This window comes from Peromyscus leucopus, chromosome 15 (genome assembly GCF_004664715.2).
Source record: "Peromyscus leucopus breed LL Stock chromosome 15, UCI_PerLeu_2.1, whole genome shotgun sequence".
NCBI lineage: Eukaryota > Metazoa > Chordata > Mammalia > Rodentia > Cricetidae > Peromyscus > Peromyscus leucopus.
Genome location: NC_051076.1, coordinates 6,638,490 through 6,663,847, shown reverse-complemented (window position 1 = coordinate 6,663,847; position 25,358 = coordinate 6,638,490). Strand labels below are relative to the sequence as shown.

At 41.0% G+C, this 25,358-nt stretch overlaps 1 protein-coding gene across 3 annotated transcripts in view; it reads left to right on the top strand.

Moving 5' to 3' along the window:
• Window positions 1-25,358, top strand: part of Lpgat1 (lysophosphatidylglycerol acyltransferase 1) — a 55,895-nt gene that overhangs the window by 7,380 nt on the left and 23,157 nt on the right. For all 3 annotated transcript variants that reach the window (XM_028882852.2, XM_028882851.2, XM_028882853.2), the window contains exons 3-4: window positions 21,141-21,259; window positions 25,117-25,212. In XM_028882852.2, coding sequence (XP_028738685.1) covers window positions 21,141-21,259; window positions 25,117-25,212 — 215 coding nt within the window. The remainder of the gene's footprint in view (window positions 1-21,140; window positions 21,260-25,116; window positions 25,213-25,358) is intronic.

The following is a 25,358-nucleotide window of genomic DNA, read 5'->3' as shown; positions in this document are numbered from 1 at the left end:
GCTTTCATTCATATATATGTATGTGTGTGTGTGTATATATATATAAAACTTGGGTCTTTAATTGTGTTGCCTGTTCTTTGATTTTTGTTGCTGTTCAGATATTTAAGAAGCTTTGTATTTTTATCTTACTTCTTTATATAATATTCTTAGTTCTCTATTTAATAACCCTAATGAAGAAAGGTAAAATTCTTTTTAATCCTCCTTTCTTCCTCTTTCCCATCTCCCGTCATTCGATTTTAGTCATTTCCCCCCTAAATCTCATTGTATATATGTAAATATTTAAAAAACAAAAACAATAAATTGAACTCTTTTTTTGTTTGTTTGTTTGTTTTTCGAGACAGGGTTTCTCTGTGTAGCTTTGCGCCTTTCCTGGAACTCACTCTGTAGCCCAGGCTAGCCTCGAACTCACAAAGATCCACCTGCCTCTCCTTCCCAAGTGCTGGCATTAAAGGCGTGCGCCACCACAGCCCGGCTAAACTGAACTCTTAACTACTTCTGGCTCCAGGCATTTCCAGTAGGTTGTGATAAACCTGTTATTTCTCAATGAGGGATCATGGGAACAAAATGAGAATATTTTCTTATAACATTTCCAGAACTTCCTTTATGTTGCTTTACCCTTAAAGGACATCTCTACCAGGTTATAAAATTCCTGGCTTACAATTTGACGTAGTATCTTGTACAAATGTTGTACAAATGCCTTCTGCCATTAAATGGTACTGCAGAGATGTTGGACACTAACTTGAATTTTCTCTCATTGTTAGTGATTTGTTCTTTTTGGTTTTTATGCCAAATGGATTCTCCATTTATCTCTGATATGTAGTAACTTTACAAGAATATATTGCTGTGGTTGTTGAACTCTTTTTCCTAATACAAGTGTGATCTTTATAGATTCTTTTTCCCCCCTGAGACAGGGTCTCACTATGTAGCTCTGGCTGGCCTGAAACTTACTCTGTAGACCAGAAACTCACTCTGTAGACCAGACTGCCTCAAACTCAGAGATCCCTCTGCCTCTGCCTCTCAAGTGCTGGAATTAAAGGCGTGTGCCACTATGCCCAGCTAGAGACAAATTTTATTTCAAATTTATATCTTCAAATGTTTATTGCATTTCATTGTTTTGGTTTTCTGTAAGCTCTCTTTGTATGTCTTTTATATTAATTATTTTCTATTTAATTATCTTTAATTTTTTATTATATTTGTGTGTGCATACATGTGTGTACCATAGTGTGTGTGCAGAGGTCAGAAAACAGTCTGAAGGAATTGATTCTCTCCTTTACTACATAGGTCCTGGAGATCAAACTCAGGCTGTCAGGCTTGGTAGCAAGTGTCTTTGCCCATTGTGCCATTTTCCAAGTCCTTTTCCTCTAATTCTTTTTCTGTTGTTATTATTTGAGACAGAGTTTATGTATATGCTGTATATGGATCTGAGAATGACCTTGAACTCCTGATTCTTACAAGTGCTGAGATTATAAGTGTATCACACATCACAATCAACTTTCCTCTTTGATTTGACTTCTTCTTTTGTTTATTTCTATCTCTAATGTCTGTTTTCTCTCTGTTCTCCTTTATATATTTCTTCTTCATTTCTATGATTTAAATTTTTTTCTATGTCTTCCTTGAATTCTGCCAGCCCATATTTCCCTTATTCTTGTACTCTGGACAGTCTCCCTTGAGTTCTTGTTTTTTTTTTTTTTGTTTGTTTGTTTTGTCGTTGTTTTTTGTTTTTTGAGACAGCGTTTCTCTGTGTAGCTTTTCGCCTTTCCTGGGACTCACTTGGTAGCCCAGGCTGGCCTCGAACTCACAGAGATCCGCCTGGCTCTGCCTCCTGAGTGCTGGTATTAAAGGCGTGCGCCACCACCGCCCGGCTTGTTTTGTTTTGTTGGACTGTTTTTCTGTAGTCTTATTCATAGTAGTAGTTTCTTTAATTGATTCTTGCAAATTTATGCAAGAATATTTAGTTACAAGTTTTACTTTCTCCATTAAAATTATCCTGATGAATGTTCTTTGATAGTTCTTTTTGTTGCTCATTTTTGTAGTATAACTCAGTTAGTGCTATGACAGGTACTTTTTTATTCCTTGCAATGTAATTGCTTGGATTTTCTGGAGTTGGTATTGTAGAAGGTTTGCATGAGGCCGGATAGATTTCTAAATTTCTTCTTCATGTTGCACATACAGCACCTGGATGTGTTTGTACTGCCATAAGGCTTATTTCTTTCTACGTCAGATTGAGTCTGGGAAGCCTTATATGGCCAATTCTGGATTTCACACTCATTCCCTTGCAGCTGTGGCTGGATTGACATGGCCCATGCAGAACAGAGTCAACCCTCCTTCTTCGGGAAGTGTATTGCTGCTGTTGCTTTCTTTCATATACATTACATTCATTGGTGTTTTGCCTGCGTATATACTGGAGTTACAGATAGGTGTGAGCTGCTATGTGGGTGTTGAGAATTGAACCCAGGTCCTCTGGAAAAGCAGCCAGTGCCCTTAAACACTGAACCATCTCTCCAGCTTGCTACTGTAGCAAGAGTTGTGATCAGTTTTCAAGCCATGTGTCATATCACCAAATGTCATATTCAATAGATCTTTGAAGTGTTTGAAGATTACCTATCTATATGAAATATATCTTTGTATACCTAGAAAACCTAACTAACATGACTATAAGTTTGACTACATAGATGACTCTTAATCTATATTCTTATTTAATTCTTAATTAATCTGTATTTCTTATATATATATATATTGGTTTTTTTGAGACAGGGTTTCTCTGTGTAGCTTTGCACCTTTCTTGGAACTCACTTGGTGGCCCAGGCTGGCCTTGAACTCACAAAGATCCGCCTGGCTCTGCCTCCCAAGTGCTGGTATTAAAGGCATGCGCCACCACCGCCCAGCTATATATTACATTTTTAAATGAGCTATATAAGCACAATACCCCAAAGAAGAGTAGAAACATACATATAGCATAACAGAAATAACTTTAAATTTGTATTAATAAATTAAAATCCATACCAGTGTAAAATATTTTGAGATTAACAGTTGTTTTTTGGATTAAAGTAGATTCAGTAATCTACCCTTCCCACCTCCCATTGTTTCTATATCAGCTTATATTATCTGCAGGAGACTCTCTGAAATACTGGGAGGTATTCCATGCCTGGTTCTGGGATTTCTGTTTAATAATGAGTGGTTTCTAGAAGCAGCATTATCTACCCATGCAGAATACCTCCAAATTCATTTTTTAAAAATTGTATTTTTAAAATTAGTTTATAAAGTAGTGGCTTTCCATACAGCTTTAAAAATACATTGTTAGTTCTTCTCTCTTTCTGTTTGTTTGCTTGCTTGCTTGATTTTGTTTTTAAGCAGGGTCTCACTATGTATCTCTATCTCATGCTATGTAGACCAGGTTTACCTCAAACTCATAATGACCCTCCTGCCTCTGTCTCCCAGTTTGAGTTCTGGGATTCAAGGTATGTGCCGCCACGACGGGCCTCCTTAGTGGTTTTGTTTATTTAATTTTGTTACTGAGGTAGGGTCTTGCTTTATATATTCTTTGGTTGGCCTGTTACTTATTGTGTAGCCCAGATAGCCTCAAACCTGAAGCAGTCCCCCTGCCTCAGACTCCTCAGTGATAGGATCATAGGCTAGCATGTCTATTTCACACTTTAAAATATGAAGAACAAAGCAAGCCTGGTGATTTGCTTCTCATTTTAAATTATAATAATTAAAAATTATACTAAAATGTTAGGAAGTGGTTGGAGAGATGGTTCAGTGTAAGAGCACTTAGTGTTCTTGCAAAGGACTGGAGTTGAGTTACCAGCATCCTTTGCAACTCCAGTTGTCAGGACGTCCAACACTCTTTTCTGGCCTCTGTGGGCACAAGGCATGTATGCAGTGCGCATACATACATGAAGGTAAACACATATACCTCAAATAAAAAATAATAAACATTTTTTTAAAAAATGGATTGGGGCTAGTCAGATAGTTTGGTGGATAAAAGCAGTTCCATTCCAAGCCTGACCTCAGTTTACTCCTTGGAACCCATGGTGGAGGGGCCTGACTCCTACAAGTTTTCTCTGATCCTGTTCATGTGCTGTAACATGTGTGCATGCCTTCCCCAACAACGGCAGTTAAAAAAATTGATAAGTACAAGGTTAGTTAGGTTACATTTCCCATCAAGGTTTAGTAGATTTGATAAGGTTTTGTTATCAAATACTTTCCCAAACTTTAAAAACTTTATTAACCACTAAAAATCTAATGAAGGGGCCTAGGGAGATGATTCAGTGAGAAAAGCACTTCCCCACAAGCAAGGACATGGATGCAGAGGGTCCCCTGAATGAGCTAGTTAGTTAACCACATTAGCCAAAAGGTGAGCTTGGGCCTCAGTGAGAGATCCTGCCTCAATATATAAGGAGGAACATGATCAAGGAAGCCTTGGGCTACACGTGTGCATGTGTACCCACATACAGGTGTTCTCATGTGTGCAAACATACATATATCTCACACACATGCAAAAAAAAAACCCTTGAATCATGCATGTAATAGCATGCTATTAGAAGTTTGTTATTGCTGTAAGTAGAAGCTTGTGTTATTTGATAGTTAGGGGACAAAATATTTGTAATTAAAATATATCAAGATGTTTCTAGGAGGATAATATTAAGGAGGTGAAGACAGGAGGGTTATGAGTTAGACAAGACTGGGCTATGTAGTGAGACCCTCTCACAAATCAAGGTGTTTCTGACTCCAAAGACAAAAAAATACATCAAGTGTAGTGTTGGTGTTAAACATATATAAATATTGTAAATTAGAGTATAACTCACATGCCATAAAATTCACCATTTTAGAAGGTATAATTGAGTGGTATGGTGGTTTGAATGAGAATGGCCCCCATAGGCTCATATGTTTGAATGTTTGGTTCCCTGCTGGTGGACAGTTTAGGAAGGATAAGGAGGTGTGGCCTTGTTGAACAGTCCCAGTCTCATCCTCACTTGCCTCTGCCTCCATCTCGGATCAGATTTGAGCTCTCAGCTACTGCAACCTGCTACCATGTTCCCTGCCATGATGATAATGGACTCACCCTCTGAAACTGTGAGCAAGCCCCCAGTTAAATGCTTTGTTCTATAAGTTGCCTTGGTCATGGTGTCTCTTCACAGCAATAGAACAGTAACTAAGACAAGTGGCGTCAGTATAATCACATGGTTACTTATTCATAACCACTGTCTAACTCCAGAACATTTCATTACTCACAAAGAAAAATTCCAAACCCATTAGCTCTCACTCACCATTCCTTCCTCCTTTTAGCAGCCGCTCATCTATGTTGTGTCTCTATGGATTATTCTATTTGGAACACTTCATAAATAGAATCATATGGTATGTGATCTTTTTCATCTAGCTTCTTATACTTAAGATAGTGTTCCCATGTCCACCTGTATGATAACATGTGCCAGTCCTTATGCCTTTGTATAGCTGAGTGATAGTCTAGTGTACAAATGGGCCAGATTCTGTTTATATATCTACTTGGTGATAAATGTTTGACTTGCTTCTATTGTTTGGTTATTCCAAGTAATGCTGCTGTGAACATGTGTGAGTTTGTATTGACATATGCTTTCAATTCTCTTGGACCTAGGAGTCAAATTTCTGGATCATATGATAATTCTATTTAACTTTTAAGGAACTGCCAAACTGTTTTTCATAACAGCTCCATTGTATATTTTCATCAGCAATGTAGAGGTTCCAGTTTCTTTCCTCCTTGCTTATACTTATTTTCTGGAGTTTCGTTGTTTGTTTTGCTTTTAATTCTCGTCATTCAGGTGGATATGAAATGAAGGTCTCTCTGTGGTTTAGAATTGCATTTCTTACTGCCTAATAGTATTTCCATGTACTGGGGTGCCATTTGCCTTTCTTCTCTGGAGAAATCTCCCTTCCTATCTTCTGTCTGTTTTTTAAGTTGGATTGCTTATCTTTTGAAGGTAAAGTCATGCTATAGTTTGGCTGTTGTTTGGGAGCCTGGGCCCCAGAGTTGGTGTTGGAGGCTGTGTGGTGCAGTGTGGGAGCTGAGGGGGCCCCCTGGGTAAGTCTGGGCAAGCCCTCAAAAGAAGTTGATATTTATTGTGAAACTGACCATTCTCTTAAATGGATTATTTTGAAAGCCTGAGGCTGGGTCCCCCAGTGTCCCTCACATTCCTGTTTGCTGAGGTGGTTGCTTGGTCCTGCTGTTGCATTCTGACCTGAGGTAGCTCAGGGAAGGTGGGAAGACTTGCCTGGACAATGCCATTTGGATCTTCAGCCTCCAAAATGGTGAACATTTTCTTTATAAAGTTAGCCTGCCTCTGGCATTTTGTTATATTAATACAAAACTGACAAATACAAATTATAAGAATTCTTGGGCCAGGCATAGTGGCCATATCCCTTTAATTCTAGCAGGTGGGAGGCAGAAGCATACAGATCTCTGTGAGCCAGCCTGGTCTACATAACAAGTTCCAGGCCAGAGAGACACAATGAGACCCTGTCTCAAAAAAGAAAAAGAAAAAATATATATATTTGGATACTTTATCTATTTTTACATTGCTTTATTGTGTTTTTAGTTTTGTGACCAAATCTAAGGTCATGAAAACTCATACTAATTTTTTTCTGAATTTTTTAAAGAATTTATAGCTTTTACATTTAGTTTTGTGATCCATTTTGAGTTAATTTTTCTATGTGCAATGAGGTAAGGGAACTTTTTAAATGTCTATCTTGACTATATATATGTGATATGCATACATGTGTGTATGTGTGTTTACATGTGGGGATGCTTATGCAGGTCAGAGGTTGACTTCAGGTATCATTTTGGTTGTTTTTTACTTTATTTACTGAAGTAGAGTCAGCTCTTGAACCTGGAATTCAATGATTCAATGAGTCTAGCTATCCAGCTTGTTCCCGGGATTCTCTGCCTCTCAAGAGTGCTAGAAATACAGGTGGGCCACCACACCTCCCTACCTTTTATGTGGGTGCTGGGGGGCCTGAACTCCTGTCTTCAAGCTTGCATGGCAGCTCCCCACACCTCACTATTTATCTGGTGTCCTCTCAGCGTTTTCTGAAAAGACAGGGGTTTTCCCCCTAGAATGAATGATCTTGGTGTCTTGTGAAAAATAAGTTGGCCATAGGGGTATGATTTACTTTTGGATCCTCAGTTATGTTCTGTGGTTCTGCACTTCATATATGCCACTCTGCTATGGTTGCTGTAGCTGTGTAGGTTAAGTTTGTTAAATAGGTTTTGTTGTTGGCTTTTTTTTTTTGTTGTTGTTGTTGCTTTGGTTTGGTTTGGTTTTTAAAACAGGGTCTTACTATGGGTATCCACTAAATAAGACTACTTGGACAGGGGTTAAAGCCAGTAGAAAGTCTTTGTTAGCTGGCCAGTGAGGACTGGGTACTCAGGATCCCAGTGTAGTCTACAAGCCTTTCTCAGGATGAGCTTTTAAGCACAAAAACCATATTCTGGGTTAGCATACTTCAGTTAACGAGAACAGTTAGCCAGAAACAGAGTTGCAGAAGCTCTTGAGTTTACACATTAGTGTGGGAGACATCAGCAGTTAAAATAACCAGTTAATCACAGCTATGAAAAGCACTCTAAAGAAGTAGAGTATCTATGAGTGTGTCACAGAGGACATAATTGGAGACTCAGTGGTGTCAAAAGGAATGGCTTTCTTGAGAAAGTAACATTGAGACCCTCGTCTGGAACGAGTCATAGCTCTAATAGTGAGAGAGAATTTGTGTGGAATAAGTAAGAGTAAGTAGATGCTGGCCCACTGAAGCCAGGAGGAAGGGTGTGTGCAAAGGCAGAGAGGTTTGTGTTGGAGTACACAGGAGGCCGGACTGCTCCACTGTGGAGAAGGAGTGTGAGAGGGCAGCAGAGGCTGGAGAGCTGGAGAAGCCAAGTTCTCAGAGGCCTTGAAGTGCCTGCAAGTTTGGATATTTCTCAGAAGGATTTTAAGGAAATGATGAATTGGATTCTTACTTGTAATACTGTAGTATGTTAGCTTTGTAGGAATGGATTAGAGAAATGGGAGAGTGTGGGAGGATGCAGGGCTCCCCAAAAGATTTTTGCCATATCCAAATGAAGTGATAGTTGCTTGGTGAGGGCCATGGAGTTGGAAACTAGTGACCTAACTGGGGAGTTTTATAGGAAGGAAATGTCAGAACACAGAGATTTGGACAGGGAGGACGAGGTAGAGGGATAGGTAACAGGGAGCCTGTGAGGTTCCTAGTGGGAGAAGCTATGTAGATGGGGAAGCCCAGAGAAGGAGAAGATTAACAATATAGTCAAAGCATAGATGAAGCACATCTTGTGGAGCAGTGGGTAGATGTGGGTGTGCACTTTGATACTCCAAAGGAAATCTGAGCCAGTTGGGGAAGTCTGGAGACTTATCCGTGGTATTTAAAGTTGTGGAGGAGGATCAGGGGACCTAGGGCAGTGGTTCCCAACCTTCCTAATACTGTGACCCTTAGTACAGGTCCTCATGTTGTGGTGACCCCCAACCATGAAATCATTTTCCTAGCTACTTCATAACTGCAATTTTGCTACTGTTACAAAATGTAATGTAAATATCTGATTTGTGACCCTTGAAAAGGGGGTCATGACCCACAGGTTGAGAACCACTGACCTAGAGAAATTTCAGTGCTAAGAGAGGAAGGGCCTGAGACTCAGGCTGTGTCGGTGCTTAGAGCAGCAGTAGAGGGAATGAGAATACAGGGCCACAGTCAGCAGTGCAGGGGTGGTGTGGGGAGAGCTGCTGAATGCATCTGCAGTTTCTGTTTGTAAGATGAGCCCTAACATCTTTTATTGCATTTGGCAAGAACAGTTTCATTGAGGTGGTAGAATTGAACTGTGTTGGAGATGAGTGAGGAATGGGAAGGGATAAGATGGAAACAAGAAGTTTGGCTGTGAAGACATCAGTGGTGATACTCAGAGTCAAGAAAAGGCTCCGTTAGCTGCTTTCTTTCTTTTCCCCCTCATTTTAGAATGGAAAATTCTCCATTCCAACCCACTTTGGATTATAGCTGATAGAACAAGGGTCATTTACTGATACAGCTATGTACTAAGACACTAACCTTGATGAAGGAAGGTTGACTGAGAGAATGCCTGTCAGTGCTCAGTACATGGAGAGCATGTAAAGGCTGGGTCTTGGTGGCAGAGACAGAGCTGTCTGGAGCTCTGTGATGTGGTTCTGCTCCAAACTGCAAGGTGGCAAAGCTCCTCTCTCACAGCACTCTGCACTGTATCCTCACATACGGTCTCCCACTACCTACTGTGTTCTCTGGTTTCTCTGAAAATTCCCACTTGCCTCCAGCCGTACCACACTCTTCCCCTTTCCCAGCTCCCACCACCACCTGCTTTCTGGACATCGTGGGCATCTTCTCTGTAACTGTGGCTCCTGACTGTTGGGCTGAGTCTCTGCAGTACACAGAGGGTCAGGACTCTGTACCCACAGTCAGCATCCCCGACAGACAAGAGGAATGACTTTGTAAGTGTGTGTTAATATTTCCTTGATATGTGTAGTGCCTTTTTAAAGAAATCTTTTTAGGGCTGGAAAGATGGCTCAGCGGTTAAGAGCACTTCCAGAGGACTAGGGTGCAATCCCCAGCACCCACTGTCTGTAACTCAGTTCCAGGGAATCTAACACCCTCTGCTAGGGTCTCAGGCACACATGTGATACATAGACATACAGGCAAAATGCCCATACACATAAAAAAGAAATAAAAATTTAAAAATTTTATTTTTTTTTTCCTTTTTTGGTTTTTCAAGACAGAGTTTCTCTATGTAGTCCTGGCTGTCCTGGAACTCAACTCTGTAGACCAGGCTGGCCTTGAACTCACAGAGATCCACCTGCCTCTGCCTCCTGAGTGCTAGGATTAAAGGAGTGTGCCACCCTCCCCCACCTTAAAAGATTATTTTAGAGCGTTATAGACTGAAGTTGGAGAGTGTGTGTGTGTGTGTGTGTGTGTGTGTGTGTGTGTGTGTGTTTCTTTTCTGTACTGAAACTCTAACCTAGGACATTCAGGGTGCATATTCTACCATCAAGCTAGGTTCCTAGCCCTCGTTATGTGCATTTTCATTTAGTGAGAGAAGAACTACTGAATACAGGTTTGTGTATATGTCTGTGTGATGTGTGTGTGTGTGTGTGTGTGTGTGTGTGTGTGTGTTTCTGTGCATGTGCTCATATGTTTTCATATGTGTGCAAGTGCCTGTGCAGGTGTAAGTGTGTGCACTTGTAGGCCAGAGGCCACCTTTGTATTTTCCTTGATTCCTCTTCACTTTATTTTTGAGACAGGGTCTCTCACTGAACTTGGAGTTTGTCAATTCAGCTAGACTGTCCAACCAGGGAGTCCACAGATTTGTCTGCCTCTGCTCCCCTAAAGCTAAAGTTATATATGTAGCCTTTGCTTTTATTGGGTACTGGAAATCTAACTCAGGTCCTAATGCTTCTGCAGGAAGGCATTTTACCAGCTGCCATCTCTAGACCTAATATTTTTGGCATTAGAAAGGATGTTCATGCTTGGCAATGTTAGGAGTAACTCTTGTACTATCTACATGCTCTGCCTCTTACTCTGTCTCTTTAAGACTTGTCAGTTGCTTCAAGGCAGAGATTTGTGGTTCTTTCTTTTACCTGAGAGCTGGGGTTGGAAGACTGTGGCCCGTGGTCTAAAATTTACTATCCTAAATGATGAGCTCTTGCCAGTAAGAGACCCTGAAGCAGGGTGGGGGGCAGTGTCTAAAGAACAATACAGTGTCAAAAGAGTAAATCCAGCTCACTGTTTTTTAAGCCCCCTCCAGCTAAGAAATTTTACAGCTGAACATCCGTAATCAATCTGATAATTCAAAAACACTTTAAAGTATAATTAAGTACAATGTTCTTGCCCAAGAAAGAAGAATTCAATTCTTCTCATTAGTGGAATTGAATCACAAAGACTTGGGGTTCAGTTATGTTTATATTTTAAGTTTTGCCAATAAAAATTCTGCAGAAATATTTTTTAAATGTTAGGTAAGTACCTATGTAGTATCTTCAGGCTTGCCAGCTCTGCTTTATTAGTGGAGATTCACAGATATGCTTTGTCTTAGTTACTTTTCTATTGCTGTGACAAAACACCAAGACCAAGGCATCTTATAAAAGAAATCGTTTATGGGCTTACGATTTCAGAGGCTTAGATGTAGATGAACAGTCTTATTAAATAAGGAACACAGAGCCAATTGCAGAGTTAAAAGAGAATATAGATATGAGGTAGATCATTGAGTCTACTCTGAGAAAAAAGATAGAGAAATAAGATAAATGGGTAGATAATTGAATCTACTCTAAAAAGAAAAAGGGGAAGATATAAAAATGACAAAAGGTAGATTATTGAATCTATTATGAAAAGAAAAAGAGAGAATATGGATATGATAAGATAAAAAGGTCAATTATTGAATATACTTTTAAAAAGGAACTTCTTGTTTTAAATAGGATAAGTAATGAAATTTTCTTTTTGTCTGAGTTTATCAAATGTTACTGGACTGGACATTGTTAATATATATAATGGAGTTTTTATCTAAATCTGTCAAATGTTAATGGGCTAGACATCGTTAATGTAATCTTGACTGTGTATATTGTATATACTTATTGATATAATTTTTCTTGTATTAGTTATAAGCTTTTTTAAATTTTAGACAAAAAAGGGGAAATGTGGTGGTTGTGTTCCCCAAAATATTGTGCACGCTAATAAACTTATCTGGGGTCAGAGAACAGGACAGCCACAGTATTAAACATAGAAGATAGGCACACGCCTTTAATCCTAGCATTCCAGAGGCAGAAATCCCTCTGGATCTCTGTGAGTTCAAGGCCACCTTGAAAACAGCCAGGCATGGTGACACACGCCTTTAATCCCAAGAAGTGAGCCTTTAATCCCAGGGAGTGATGGCAGATAGCAGAAAGGTATATAAGGCGTGAAGACCAGGAACTAGAAGCATTTGGCTGGTTAAGCTTTCAGGCTTTCAAGCAGCAGATGAGCTGAGATTCATTCTGGATGAGGCATCCAGTCTGAGTAAACAGGATCAGCTGAGGAATTGGCAAAGTGAGGTAGCTGTGGCTTGTTCTGTCTCTCTGATCTTCTAGCATTCACCCCAATAACTGGCCTCAGGTTTGATTTTATTAATAAGACCCTCTAAGATTCCTGCTACACTTAGAGTCCATGATAGAGGAGAGGTATGGCAGCAGAAACAGCTGAGCACTCACACCTTGTTTCACTAATTCTATCAGTTTCCTGTGACTGCTCTAATCCATTGCTGCAGAACTGTGAAACAACAGACATTTATTCTCTCGAAGTTGTGGAGAGCAGAAGTTCAAATAAAGGTCAGCATGGCCAAATACTGCAAATGCTCCTCCACTTCCTACCCCAGATCTCTTGTCTTCTTCAGCTTTCAGCTGCATTCTTGGGCTATTCCTGCGCCCACCCTCTTCTTTCAGTGTTACATTGTCATCTCCTCTTGTCTGTCTGTCTGTCTTCTCTCTCTCTCTCTCTTCCTTTAAATGCATGTGTGTAGGCTCACATATTGTGGTTGCATGTGTGTGTGTGTGTGTGTGTGTGTGTGTGTGTGTGTGTGTGTGTGTATTGTTCTTTAGACACTGCCCCCCACCCTGCTTCAGGGTCTCTTACTGGCAAGAGCTCATCATTTAGGATAGACAAGCTGGCCAACAAGGCCCAGGAACCTTGTTTTCTCCACCTCCCCAGCATGGGGTTTACAAGCATGTATCAACCTACTGGTATTTTTATGTGGCTTCTAGGGATCAAATTCAGGTTTGTGCTGTGAGGCAAGCACTTTACTCACTAAAGTATCTCCCTAGCCCTCTCCTCATTCTTCTTCTCTTTTTTTAAAGGATATTTTTGTTTTGTTTTTGCTTTTTGAGACAGAGTCTCTCTACATGGACCTGGCTGGTCTCTAACTCATAGATCCACCGGCCTCTGGCTCCCCAGTGCTGGGATTTAAAGGTGTGCACCACCACACCCTGCTTTCTTAGTTCTTTTCTCCCCCCTCCACCCCCGACAGGGTTTCTCTGTGTAACAGAGTCCTGGCTGTCTTGGAACTCGCTTTATAGACCAGGCTGACCTCAAACTCACAGAAATCCTCCTGCCTCTGCCTCCAAGTGCTGGGATTAAAGGCATGTGCTATCATGTCCAGCTTGATTTCTTATTTCTTAAAATGACAAGTGTAACTGGATTTAAGTCTATCTGGATAATCCAGAATAAACCCCTTTTTTAAAAAATGATTTATTTACTTTTATTTTGTGTGCACTGGTGTTTTGCTTGCATGTATGTTTATGCGAGGCATAGGGTCCTCAGAACTGAAATAACAGACAGCTGTGAGCTGCCATGTGGGTGCTGGGAATTGAACCCACAACCTCTGGAAGAGCAGCCAGTGCTCTTAACCACTGAGCCATCTCTCCAGCCCCATAAACCCTTCTTTTAATTTAATTTTATTTAATAAACTTTTTTTCATTTATTTTACATACCAACCACAGTTTCCCCTCCCCTCCTCTCCTCTCGTCCCCACCATTTACCCTCCTCCCCATGTATTCCTCCTCTGTCTCCATTCAGAAAGGGACAGGCCTCCCATGGGCTTGAACAAAGCATGATGGTACATCAAGTTAAGATAGGATTGACCTCCTCACCCTGCATCAAGGCTGGGCAAAGTAATCCAGCATGGAGAACAGGTTCCCAAAAGCCAGCTAAGTGCCAGGGTCAGGTCCTGATCTCCCTGCTAAGAGCCTTACCAACAGACCAAACTATACAACTGTCACATGCAGAAGAAGGTCTAGGTTGTTCCCATGCAGACACCCTAATTGTTGGTCCAGAGTCCATGTGCTCCCACAAGCTCAGGTCAGCTGTCTCTGTGGGTTCCTTTGTCATAACCTTGATCCTTCTGGCTCATACAATACCTCCTCCTTTTTTTTAGGAGACTTCTGGAGCTCGGCACAGTGCTTGACTGTGGATCTCTACATCTGCTTCTGTCAGTTACTGGATGAAGGTTCTGTTATGACAATTAGGGTAGTCACCAATCTGATTACAGGAGATAGCCAGTTCAGGCACCTTCTCCACTATCGCTAGGAATCTTAGCTGGGAACATCCTTGTGGTTTCCTAGGAGTTTCCCTGGCACCAGGTTTCTCCCTAACCCTGAAATCTCCCCCCCACCCCCATCAAGATGTCTCTTCCGTTACTCTCACCTTCTGGCTGTCCCCAACCCACCTCCTCACCCAGCCTGCCCAACCCTTAAGTTCCCATCCCCCACCCCACCCCCAGTTTACCTAGGAAATCGCTTCTATTTCCCCTTCTCAGGGGAATCCATGCATCCCTCTTTGGGCACTCTTTGTTATTTAGCCTCTCTGGGGCTATGGATTGTAGATTGGTTCAGGATAAACCCTTCTTTAAGACCCTTGACTTAATCACATATTAAGCCATGTAAGGTAGCATGGAATTAACCTGGACAGGAGAAAGAGGGGTAACTTCCTACAGAACCTGTTCATATACTCACTGTTTTACAGTTTACAGGGGCCTTTACACGTCTTGTCTTTGAGGTCCTCGTACATATCCCATGGGCTCTAGGTTTGTGCAGTGGTATGCCTGTGGTAGTTTTAGTTATGTGATCTCCTTAGTCTCGCTTGTCCCTGTCGTATTCATACATTCTTCATCCTCGTAGAATTAGTCTTGAAAAGACATGTTTCTTCAGTTTATAGTTTGCTCTCTGCACTACTCTCTGATATGTTAGGAACTGGTAGTCTTCTGTTCAGACTTTTCTTCCATCTGCAGTTAGGTGAGTAACTTCAATGGTAAATGACTGGTAATAGTTCCAGTGAGAGAAGAAACCTACTGTGATTGAGTGCTTGGTATGCTCAGCCTTTTAGCAAGTGCTTACATTGGCTTCTTACTTATTATTGAGAAGAATTCTGAGAAGAAGTCACATTATCTCCATTATAAACCGAGCAATGAGGAGGTTAAATAACATACTCAGTGGGGTGGTAGAGTTCAAAGGGTTGGAGTTGGTTTTTGAATGAGGCCTGTTATACCCTAAGCACACAGCATACTTAAGCTTTAGTTAAATGGTTAGTAGTCTAATTACATGAGCAACTTTGCTTTGGTTTGAGAGGTCAATAGACCTTTTAGTCAGATTTGTGATGCTTATTTATGCTATTAACTGTAGGAATATTGTGTCTGATCCTTAGGTGTAAATAAGATTAATATGTGACTTGTATGTCTTTTAGGACTGTTTTAGATGTTGAGAGAATATGGATGGAAGCTGTTCCAAATAGGAAAATTTTGCTAATATGTATTAGAACATAGTTTTTCATTTAGTCCTGGCCTGGAGCTTGATATGCAGATTAGGGTGGCCTTGAACTCACAGAGCTCCATCTCTGCCTCCTGGGTGCTGGATTTAAAGGCCTGCACCACCATGCTTTGTTCTTTATGTGGTCATATTCTTACTATGTTCTTTTCCTTTCCTATATTTCAAATTTTGGGAATGTGGCCAAAGCCTCAAACCAGAAACTGCATTAACCCCAACTATGAATTTCTTAGGATCTCTTGGGTATTAGCTGTTGTGACTGCTCACATCTTGCTTTCTGCTCTTTAGTTTTCATGGGCTTACCTAACTTGTCTGATTCGGAAATTCTATTCTCCCTTATACCTACCACCTTCATTTCATCTCTCCTATTGTTTCTTTTATCTGTGGCTTTCCGTAGTTGATAAATTAACATTGAGAACTTTCATGCCTGCTCCCAGCCCTGTCCTTGTTTTGGCTGTCCTTCACTTTGGGCTGCTGTAGTGTGAAATATCTCTTCTGTCAGAGCCAGTTCCTTTGTCTAGACTCCATTCCTACCTGTTTGCTCAGAAGCCTTCCTTTGTCATTAGTCTCTTTTAATTTTTATAAAAATCTTAAATTTCTAATAATAATTATAGGTTGCTTATTGATGGAAACTTTTTTTTGAAATTTTTAAAAATTTTATTGACATTCAAGCCGGGCGGTGGTGGCGCACGCCTTTAATCCCAGCACTCGGGAGGCAGAGCCAGGCGGATCTCTGTGAGTTTGAGGCTAGCCTGGGCTAGAGAGTGAGTTCCAGGAAAGGCTCCAAAGTTGCACAGACCCCCCCCCAAAAAAAAATTACTGACATTCATGTGTTATTTATTAAGTTTTTAAAAAACTCAAAAATAAAAAACTATGTGCATTGGTGTTTTGCCTGTGTAAGGGTGTCAGGTCCCCTAGAACTATAGTTACAGACAGTTACAGTTGTGAGCTGCCATGTGGATGCTGGGAATCGTAATGTAAATATTTTTGGAGAAAGAAGTTTGCCAAAGGGGTTGTGACCCACAGGTTGAGAACCACTGACCTTCCATCATATATATGACCCATGATTGGCTGAAACATCATTATACAAAACAAAATGACTTTGTGCATGCTCATGTTTGCTTGCCTGTGTATGCACCACATGTGTGCAGGTGCCTGTGGAAGCCAGAAGAGAATGCCAGATTCCCTGAAACTGGAGATACAAATGGTTGTGAGCTGCCTGGTGTGGGAGCTGGTCCTCTGCGAGAGCAGCCAGTGCTCTTAACCACCATAGTGTATTCTTAAAGAATTGGCGGGAGGACACCTGAACTGAGCTACAGTCCAGATAGAAACTTTTGGGCATTTCCAGCCCTGTACCCTGGGTCTTCATAACCAGGAATACAGCTGTGGACAGCCTAGGAGCTAGAAAACACTTCAAAACAGAGCCATACCTAGACCTCAAAGCCAGAAAAGTCCTGGCTGCCAGAGTTGACCTGAAGGAGGAGCAAGGTGAGACCCCTGCAGCGTTATATCCCACACAACAGCCTGTCTTGTTTTCCACAGTCCCACTGCTGCCAGCCACAGAGCGGCTGTCTATGTTCAATCCATCAATCCTTCAGAGTCCTCTACCAGCAGTGAGCACAATTGCTGACTCTGCCACCCAGTTGGTTGCCTCATGGGACCACTCCAGTCTGTCATCCCCTTGCCTTCCCCTGGCTGTACTGAACTCACCAAAATGTTGGAGGCCCTCCGGAGACTCTGGGTCACTGATTCAGCACCCCAGTACCAGTACAGCTGGCACTGGATAGAAATGATGTGGCTGATGACAAATCGGGCTGAGAGTTTCTGAGTCTATAGCTTGGGACTCTGTAGACCTGACAGGCTAACACTCCACAGGGGCCCAGCTCACGGATTTCTGCCTCATGTCTAAGCAGATGATCCTTCTGTCCACAAGAGATAGTAATTATAACCCTGAGAGGTTACCTGTACCCCAGGCTAGCCATTTACTCAGTGTGTAGTAGAAGGTGATCCTGATCCTCCTGAATCCACTTCCCAAGGGCTTGACTTCAGGTTTGTTTGTTTTAATAATTTAGTTAAATCTGTTTTATGTGCATTGGTGTGAAGGTGTGAGATCCCCTGGAACTGGAGTTACAGACAGTTGTGAACTGCCATGTGGGTGCTGAGAGTTAAACCTGGGTCCTCTGGAAGAGCAGCCAGTGCTCTTAACTGCTGAGCCATCTCTCCAGCCCCTTGACTACAGGTTTATACCACAAAACCAAATTTCTCTTATACAGGGTTTCACTGTGTAGCCCAGGCTGGGCTGGAACTTGGAGAGTCAGTCCATCTTTTCTCAGCCTCCCTGCTGCTGAGATTGACTGGCTTGCACTGCTAGCCTTGTGACGTTCATTTCTTTATCTTTCATTTTGTGCCTGTAGGTGTTTTGTTTTGTTTTGTTTTGTTTGATTTGATTTTTTTGTTTTTCTGTCTGCTAGTGCTTTTCAAATTGTTTCTTAGGGACCTGTTTTAGGTTTTAGATCTCAGAGTAGCAGGTTTATAATAAAATTAAATTATTGGTGGATGCTAGAAAAATTTAAAATAAAAATTAGAGGCTATGGTAGTCTGGGTCTGCATTCCCAAGAAACTAGAAGCCTCTGAGTCCTCATCCAAATGGATCTCAGCTGTACTGCTGCTAAAAGTCTAAAAGCTTTAAAAAAAAAAAAAAAAAAAAAAAAAAAAAAAAAAAAAAAAAAAAAAAACTCCAGTTCCTGGTCCTCACACCTTATATACCTTTCTGCTTCCTGTCATCACTTCCTGGGATTAAAGGCGTGTGTCACTGTGCCTGTTTCCAGTGTGGCTTTGAACTTCCAGAGATCCAGATGGATCTCTACTTCCAGAATGTTAGGATTAAAGGTGTGTGTGCCACCATTTTCTGGCTTCTATGTCTATCTAGTGACTGTTCTGTTCTCTGACCCCAGATAAGTTTACTAGGGTGCACAATATATTTGGGGAACACAATACCACCACAGACTAAGCATTCAAATATATGCGCCTATGGGGGCCATTCTTACTCAGACCACCACATGAGAGTGTCTTTTCTTTTAAAGAGTACCAAGCTGGGGAGATGGTTCAGTGGATAAAGCACTTCCTGATCAAGCAGGAGAACTAGAGTTAAGATCTCTAGAATCCATATAAAAAGCCAGACAGATGTAATTGCTCCAGTAATCCCAGAACTCAGCAAGCAAAGGAGTGCCTGGGACAAGATGGCTAGTTAGACTAGCTGGAATTAGAGAGCTCCAGATTCAGGGAGAGACCTTACCTCAGTAGTTAAAGTAGGAAATGATCAAGGATGACACCCAATGAATGTGTGCATGTATGTGCTCGCGTGCGCGCGTGTCTTCCTTGATCACACACACCAGACATGCACACACATGTGCACTTAAGTGTACACATCCATACAAATAACATGCACCCACATCTACTTCCCCCAGCATTGTATCAGCTATTGACTATCAGTAAAGTGAACATGTCACCTGGGTTGAGTTGGGAACTAGAGTGCTACTGCAGTCTGCAAGAGGCTGGGCTCTCTGGGGTTCTGCCTCTCTCCCTAAGGGACGAATGGCATCATCTCATGATGAAGCTTCTATAGAGCATTAATTTAAAGTTTTTAAATAAAAACATTTAATCATAGACACTAGGCTATTTTTATATGTATGATAGCATCTGATAGAATAATTGTAACATCTTAGTTCAGTGAGTACCACAGCTTAGTATATGTTTACTCTTGGTATATGTTGGAAATGTCTTTAGTGTAGAGTTTTAAGTTTGCTAATATAAAAGGAAAGATGCCTTGCTTGACTGGTTTCAATAGGAGAAAAAAATCAATAGCCCCCTTTCCTCAAATGAACCCATATGAAGAAGCCCCTCATACTATAAGAAGCTCTAGTGTACTGGGGTAACAGTAAGGGGTGAGAAAAAGAGAGGGAATGCCTCAGACCTCCTCACCCTGTGTCATCCAGAGACTGTGACCCGCTGCAGGGTGAGGTCCTGGGATGGAGATAGGGTGAAGTGAGCACTCAGTCCCTGGCAGTTTACAGCAAGCATTTGAGGAGCGTAGAAGCTTCTCTGTACAGTCCTGATGCTTAAAAACTGATGCTCAGTTGCATTTCTTTCTGTGAACCCACAATCTTCCTTGGAATATACAAGTAGTTTTTGATGCAGTGGTTTTCCACCCAGATGTTTTAAACTAATTTTTCTTCCTTAAAAATGAAAATATATAGTTTTGAAATATTCAGATAGTTTCTGGTACAGTAAAAAATGAAAGAGTCTAGGAATCATCCAATGATAACTGGTGTTAGTAAGTCTGGAATTCAATGTGTTAAGTAATACGCAATTTTGTTCCTGAAACTCAAGGAACTGGGGGATGTAGCTCAGTGATAAAGTACTCCCTAACATACAGAAAGCCTGGGATCCATTTCCAGAGCCATAGAAAACATCTCCAGCTTAGTTTTTCCTACTGTATTCTTTTAACACTAATCATCTTTAATGCCTGATGGGTGTTTTTTTTTTTTTTTTTCCTTTCATACACTAAACAAGAAAGCAATCTTCGATGGAAGCCAGCTAGGTGTTCCCTAATTCAAGTTCCAATGCCCTTTACTTGGAGATAGCGTCAAATCTTATGGGTCAAGGGATCAGTTAATCCCCAAGATTGCCTACCCCCACAGGCCCCTGTCACATAACCTGTGTCTCTGACTGGTTTCTCTAAATTAGAGTCCCACAACTGTCTTCGGGGTCAGTTAATTTGCTCAAGAGACTCACAGAACTAAGGAAAACATATTTGCCAGTTTATTATAGAGGATATTAAAAAGGGTGCAGATGAGAAGAGACACAGGGCAAGGTCTGGAGGAAAGAGCATAGAGCCCTCTGAGAACATCCCCATGTCCAGCCGTCAGAGCCGAGTCCTTTTGTGACTCCAAAGAGACTTTATTGCATACCAGATGGATAGTAAAACCTGGCGAGGTTTGTCTGCACATTCCTTCCCCTAGATATGTGCCAAGACTTCTTCTGAAGGGCCTTATTGTCTCCCAGACAAGGAAGGCCAGAGAGAGGTGGGGAAGACTCGTGATTCCATGACCAGCCACAAGAATGACACGTCTTAGTTTCTGCCACCTGCCTTAGAGATGCAGGTTCTGAGTGAGAGACCTTACAGAGCAGCTAAAATGGATGCACCATAATAAAAGTTGGTAGTATGCTTAGGAGGATTTTTAGGTAAAAGTACTCTGAATTTTTTCCATGAATGTTTATCTTATCATAATTTTCTTTTCTATTTTCTTTCTTTTTTCTACTTCTTTCTTTTTCTTTTTCTTTTCTTCCTATCTTCCTTTCTTTTCTTTTTTTTTTTCAAGGCAAGGTTTCTCTGCGAAGCTCTGGCTGTCCTGGATGGAAGCAGAGTGGCTTTCAACTCACAGAGATCCACCTGCCTCTGCCTCCCAAGTGCTGGGACTAAAGGTGTGCGCCAACACTGTGGGCTTATCATAATTTTCTTACCTATTTTTCTGCTGGTGAAAATCTAAGTTGTAATAAACATCTTCTATACCTATAATTTTAACTATTTGGATAATGTAGGATAAATAAAAATATTATCATTTTATATTCTAATGGATATTTTGGGACTCTTAAGATGTTTTCAACATTGTGACTTTTATAGGAAATAAACCTAGTTCCAAACTTTCAAAAGACATCATTAATGTCTACCATTTTTCCTAATAAAAGGTTTCTAGTCACATGAAAATCTTGAAAATGACACTTTGAAATGTTATATTCTTACAGTGATGGAATGGGGGGAAGATATTAAAGCAATCTCTAATGATGAAGCAGTGATGTTGGTGAACCACCAGGCAACTGGAGATGTGTGTACATTGATGATGTGCCTACAGGACAAAGGACCGGTAAGCATCTCTGGTGCCTCAGGCAGATAGCCTGCAGGGATGAACTTAGAAGCATTGATTCAAGTGTCTCATTGTTGTTTAAAACAAAAAATATAGATTTAATATGAAAAAATATAGTTTTCAGTCACCCCAGGAAGGGAATTTAAAGACTTTAAAATATTTTTAAAAATAATTAGGATAGTATCTAGTGTTGATAAACCAGTGTTTGAACTATTGATTTCATATTACTTATATTAATAATTAAAAATAATAAATAAACCAAATATATTTAAAATATGTTTGGACTTTATCATTAAAAGAATTATTACGCCGGGCGGTGGTGGCGCACGCCTTTAATCCCAGCACTCGGGAGGCAGAGCCAGGCGGATCTCTGTGAGTTCGAGGCCAGCCTGGGCTACCAAGTGAGTCCCAGGAAAGGCGCAAAGCTACACAGAGAAACCCTGTCTCGAAAAACCAAAAAAAAAAAAAAAAAAAAGAATTATTACCTGAGATGTTAAAGAAGTTATATTCCTAGAAAACTAAATTAATAGTGTATAAATTATTGGAGTTTGTATTTGACCCTAAACTAAGTAAACCAAATAATAGATGTTCGTTGATTGCTTAATAGTCATGATGAGTGACTATAAAAAGTAAAGACTCGACAGTTGTGGTGGTACGCGCCTTTAGTCCCCCAGCACTAGGGAGGCAGAGGCAGGTGGATCTCTGTGATGAGTCTGAGGCCAGCCTGGGCTGCCAAGTGAGTTCCAGGGCAGCCAGGTTTATGTAGAGGGATGCTGTCTCAAAAAACAAAACAAAACAACTAAGAAGTAAAGACTCCATCTCTCTCTCCAAGAGCCAGCAGTCCATTCCCAGGTGAGAGATGAGATCGTAACAATGTGTAATTGCAGAATGAAAGCCTGTGTTTGAGGGTGAACTCACCATGTGCCTGGTGGACACAGGACACTGCAGAGAAGAGAGCACATTTTCTTGGCCTTCAGCGTTAGGTAGAATTTAGTTAGGCTGCCTCTAGTGAAATGGTTTTGGCAAAACCTGAGGTAAGGTAGGAATCTGCATAAGGTTTAAAGAGTTTTGAATCACCAGATAAAGTCAGAAAATGAGGTGAAATTAAAAGAAAGTATGTTTAGTTATTGCATAATCTGTTTTTCTTATCTGAAAAGCAGGGGTGTAACCTTGCTGGGATGTGAAATAAATTTAATCCTTCCTTATAATCAGAATCTCAAATTGTTAAAGAAAAACTGCTCCTGAGTTGATGTATTTGTTCCTACAGTAAAATGTATTGTTTGTCCCTTAAATTCATAGTGTAAAATTGTGGGTGGGGGGAACCCTATTTAAAGGCAAATATCCAATTAGCCAACATTTTTTAGTCTCACTGATGATGGTAATTACATTTATAACAATTATTTTGAAAGCTTATAATGTGCATAAGTGGTCATAAGTCTCAAAGAATGACTCAAATGATCAGTATAAAATATGCCTGTGTTCTAATGCCACTTTGTTGAGAATGATAACTGAATATTAACTTAAAGTTAGGTAGTCATGTGGACCAAAGAAAGGTTGGTTTGTTTGCTTTTGTAAGATATGAATTAATTTGTTTAGATTTAATTGCCTGTCCTAAGTAATGTTTTACATTTGTTTTATTTGCACATTATGTGTTTGTGTGAATGTATGTCACATGTGTATGGGTGTCTGTGGATGCCAGAAGAGGGTGTTTGATCCCCTGAAGCTAGAGTGACTGATAGCCATGAGTCATCTGATGAGGGGGCTGGGAATCCAATAGGGTACTCTACAAGAGCAGCAAGTACTCTTAACCACTGAGCCATCTCTAGCATGCCCTGAGTAATTTTGTATAATTCTCTGATATTATCAAATAATTTGAATTCTAGACACATTTTAAAACTAATTTCATAAGATATCATTTTTCTACTCTTTTTTTTTTTTTTTTTTTTTTTTTGGTTTTCCAAGACAGGGTTTCCCTGTGTAAATAATTTATTTATTTTTATTTCTGTGCATTGGTGTTTTGCCTGTATATATGTCTGCATAAAGGTGTCAGATCCCAGTTGTGAGCTGCCATGTGGGTGCTAGGAATTGAACCCCGGTCCCCTGGAAGAACAGCCAGTGCTCCTAACCACTGAGCCATCTCTCCAGCCCTCATTTTTCTACTCTTATGGTTTTTAATTTATTTCCTCTTGCTTTATAAGCATGAGTCAATATTAGTTTATATTGTCAAGAAATATTTATTTGATTGATTACTTCATATTCATTCAAAGGTAGAAGGCTCTTGTCAAATTGTATACCAGTTTAAAAATACCTCTTTGGGGCTGATGAGATGGTTCAATGAGTAAAGACATTTGCTGTAGACCTGAAATCTTAGCAGGGTTCTGTTGCTGTGAAGAGACACTATGACCATGGCAGGCTTTATAAAGGAAAATATTTAATAGGGGCTGGCTTATAGTTTAGAGGCGGCATGCTGGCAGACACGGTGCTGGAGAAGGAGCTAAGAGCTGTTTTGATCTACAGGCAGCAGAAGCAACTATATGTCCATTGAGTGTAGCTTGAGCATAGGAGATCTCAAAGACCACCCCCACAGTGATACACTTCCTCCAAGAAGACCACACCCACTCCAACAAGGCCACACCTCCTAATGGTGCCACTCCCTTTAGGGGGGCCATTTTCTTTCAGCCCACCACCCCTGATGACCTGAGTTCAATCCCCAGAACCCACATGACAGGAGGAGAGAACTGACACCTAAAAATTGTCCTCTGACCTCCACACGTGTACATGTGTGTGTGTGCACCACACACAGAAGGCAGGGAGAGAGAGAGAGAGAGAGAGAGAGAGAGAGAGAGAGAGAGAGAGAGAGAGAGAGAGAGAGAGAGAAAGAAGAGGTTGATATGAACTATCTTCTTCATGTACCCTCCACTTTACTTTGTGAGACAGGGTCTCTCACTGAACCTGGAGTTCACACATTTGGCCAGCCCAGCCCCAGGGATCCTCTTATCTGCACAAACACCCTCCACACTTGACTTTTACATAAGTGCTTAAGAACCAAGTCTTCATGCTTGCATGGAGTCTTAGTCGTTGCTGTAAAGAGACACCACAACCAAGGCAACTTTTATAAGAGAGCATTTAACTGGGGACTTGCTTACACTTTCAGAGGCTTGGTCCATTATCATCATTGGGGTGGAGCATGGTGGCATGCAGGCAGGTGCTGTAGCTGTAGCTGAGAGTTGTATCCTGAACCATGAGCAGAGAGACACTAGGCCTGGCATGGGCTTTTGAAACCTCAAAGCCCACCCCTAGTGACACACTTCCTCCAACAAGGCCACACCTCTTAATTCTTCTAATCCTTTCAAACAGTTCCACTCCCTGATGACTAAGCATTCAAATATATGAGCCTATGGAGGCCGTTCTTATTCAGACCACCACATATGGCAGGTACTTTATGAACTGAGCCGTCTCCTCAGTTCCTATGCTTTATGTGTGTGTGTGTCACACACACACACACACACACACACACACAGCACACACACACACACATATGCTTTTTACTTTTTTAAGCAATTCAGTCTAGTAAAGGTGATAGTTATTTCACTGAAAAATAAAGGCAGGAGCTATGTTTCTTTTGGACCTTTATATTGCCTTGGTTTTTTTTTTTTTTGAGACAGGGTTTCTCTGTGTAGCTCTGCACCTTTCCTGGACCTCACTCGGTAGCCCAGGCTGGCCTTGAACTCACAGAGATCTGCCTGGCTCTGCCTCCCGAGTGCTGGGATTAAAGGCGTGTGCCGCTGCCACCCGGCTGTAGCAAATTTCTTATCTCCAACACTGAATTAGTCATTTCTTGCATTAAAATATTTCAGGTTGTTGCTCAGATGATGTGGCTGATGGATCATATTTTCAAGTACACAAACTTTGGAATTGTTTCTCTGATTCATGGGGACTTCTTTATAAGACAGGTGAGTGATGACCTTGCTCTTTCAGTGTTCAGTCATTGGAACTGACAAAGCAACATGACAAATTAGTTGGGTTAAGTGGATCCTGTTCTCAGGTCCTTGGGGCTCTTCCTCTGAGTCTTCATTCTGTAAACATTTATTTCAGTTTC